This window comes from Alligator sinensis, unplaced genomic scaffold, assembly GCF_000455745.1.
Source record: "Alligator sinensis unplaced genomic scaffold, ASM45574v1 scaffold1965_1, whole genome shotgun sequence".
Lineage (NCBI taxonomy): Eukaryota > Metazoa > Chordata > Crocodylia > Alligatoridae > Alligator > Alligator sinensis.
This window is the reverse complement of record NW_005843809.1, coordinates 37414-39260: the sequence shown is the minus strand read 5'-3', so window position 1 is coordinate 39260 and position 1847 is coordinate 37414. Positions and strand designations below refer to the sequence as shown.

The following is a 1847-nucleotide window of genomic DNA, read 5'->3' as shown; positions in this document are numbered from 1 at the left end:
GAGCTCTTTTATACACAAAAAGACATATTCCCAGCAATAATACTTTCCACTGACAATATTACAGCACTTAAAGACAGTACTGAGAGTTAGTTCATGAGCTGTATCTGATATGAGATTGCCTCCTTTTATATTTGTAACATTAATCCTGGCAACTATTCTTGTCCTTCCTTCACAGGCCTTGCACTATGCGCTGAAGAGGGAAATGTCAAACCAAACCACCGTGACTGAATTCCTGCTCCTGGGCTTTTCTGATATTCGGGAGCTCCAGATTTTACACTTCGTTATCTTTCTCGCAGCATACTTGGCAGCCCTGATGGGGAATCTCCTCATCACCACAATTATAACTCTTAACTGTGAACTTCATTCTCCCATGTTCTTTTTCTTGATTAAATTGTCCATTCTGGACCTTGGCTCCATTGCAGTGACCGTGCCCAAATCCATGTCTAACTCTTTATTGAACACCAGGTTGATTACCTACTCTGGATGTGTTGCCCAAGTGTTTTGTCTCATCTGCTTCTTGGGAGCAAATTTATCCCTTCTCACGGTTATGGCATATGACCGATACACTGCTGTCTGCAAACCACTGCATTATGGGATAATAATGAACAGAAGAGCTTGTGTCCAGATGGCTACCTGTGCTTGGACTGCTAGTGTCATCTACTCTGCCCTGCACACGGGGAACACCTTCAGTCTACCCTTCTGCCACTCAAATATCATCAACCAGTTCTTCTGTGAAGTGTCCCAGCTGCTCAAGCTCTCCTGCTCTGACACATACCACAGAGAGCTCACAGCTCTTGTCTTCAGTGTGTTTTTAGCTCTAGGTTGTTTTGTTTTCATTATTGTGTCGTATGTTCAGATCTTCACCGCAGTGTGGAGAATCCCCTCTGAGCAGGGCTGGCGGAAAGCCTTCTGCACCTGCATTCCTCACCTGATTGTGGTATCCCTGTTTATCTTCACTGGTGCCTTCGCCTACGGGAAACCCACCTCCTACTTCCCATCCTCTCTAGATCTTCTGACAGCTGTTCTATATTCTGTGGTTCCTCCAATGGTAAATCCATTCATCTATAGCATGAGGAACAAGGAGATCAAATGTGCTGTCAGAAAACTGCTCCAAAGGCAGATGCTCTCCAAGAACAGGATGTCCCTTTTTACTTTGTGCGTTTGGTTTACTACTTTGTTTCTTTAGATCTATAATGAAATCATGAAATTAAGTTTTCATAATGTCGTGTGCATTCTGCTTATGAAACATGACAGTTCTCAGCTACATTCAGCAGTGCGATAAAGTCTGTGTTACTCAGCTGGAGCCATTTTGTGTTAGCATTGTTGAAGTGCAAGTGAAAAAGTCTGGTGTTCCTTGTGCCACCTCAAATAAATCCTTTTAATTCCAAGATGATGATGACTTGTGGGGTGTGGTTTTCTAAATGATATGATGAATGATTTGGATGGCAGAATAGAGAGCTGCCTGAGAACATTTGCGGCTGGCACAAAACTGGGAAGGTTTGCAAACACCCCGGAGGACAAGAGTGGAATACGAATGATTTTAATAGATCATCTGATTATCTAACTGGGTGAGAGGTAACAGGGTGAAAGCCAGTATGGATAAATTTAAGATGCTACATCCAGGAAAAAGTAATGAAAAGCACAAATACAGAATGGGAGATAAGTGCCAGGGAGCCAGCATTTATGTGAAGGATCCAGGAGTTTTGGGAGATCACAGACTCAACATAAATTGGCAATTTGGTGCAATTGTAAAGAAAGCAAATGCAATTTTTTAGCTGTCTTAATAGGTGCAAGACATTTGAGGTGACAGTGACACTTCTTAGTGCTGGTCTGGGCTTCACTTTTTA

The 1847-nt window shown here is 42.6% G+C and overlaps 1 protein-coding gene across 1 annotated transcript; it reads left to right on the top strand.

Moving 5' to 3' along the window:
• Window positions 1–547: 547 nt before the first annotated feature.
• On the top strand, window positions 548–1186 carry LOC112548956 (olfactory receptor 14C36-like). Its single transcript, XM_025195766.1, has one exon. It carries the CDS (start codon window positions 548–550, stop codon window positions 1184–1186), a length of 639 nt encoding a protein of 212 aa, XP_025051551.1.
• Window positions 1187–1847: the final 661 nt, after the last annotated feature.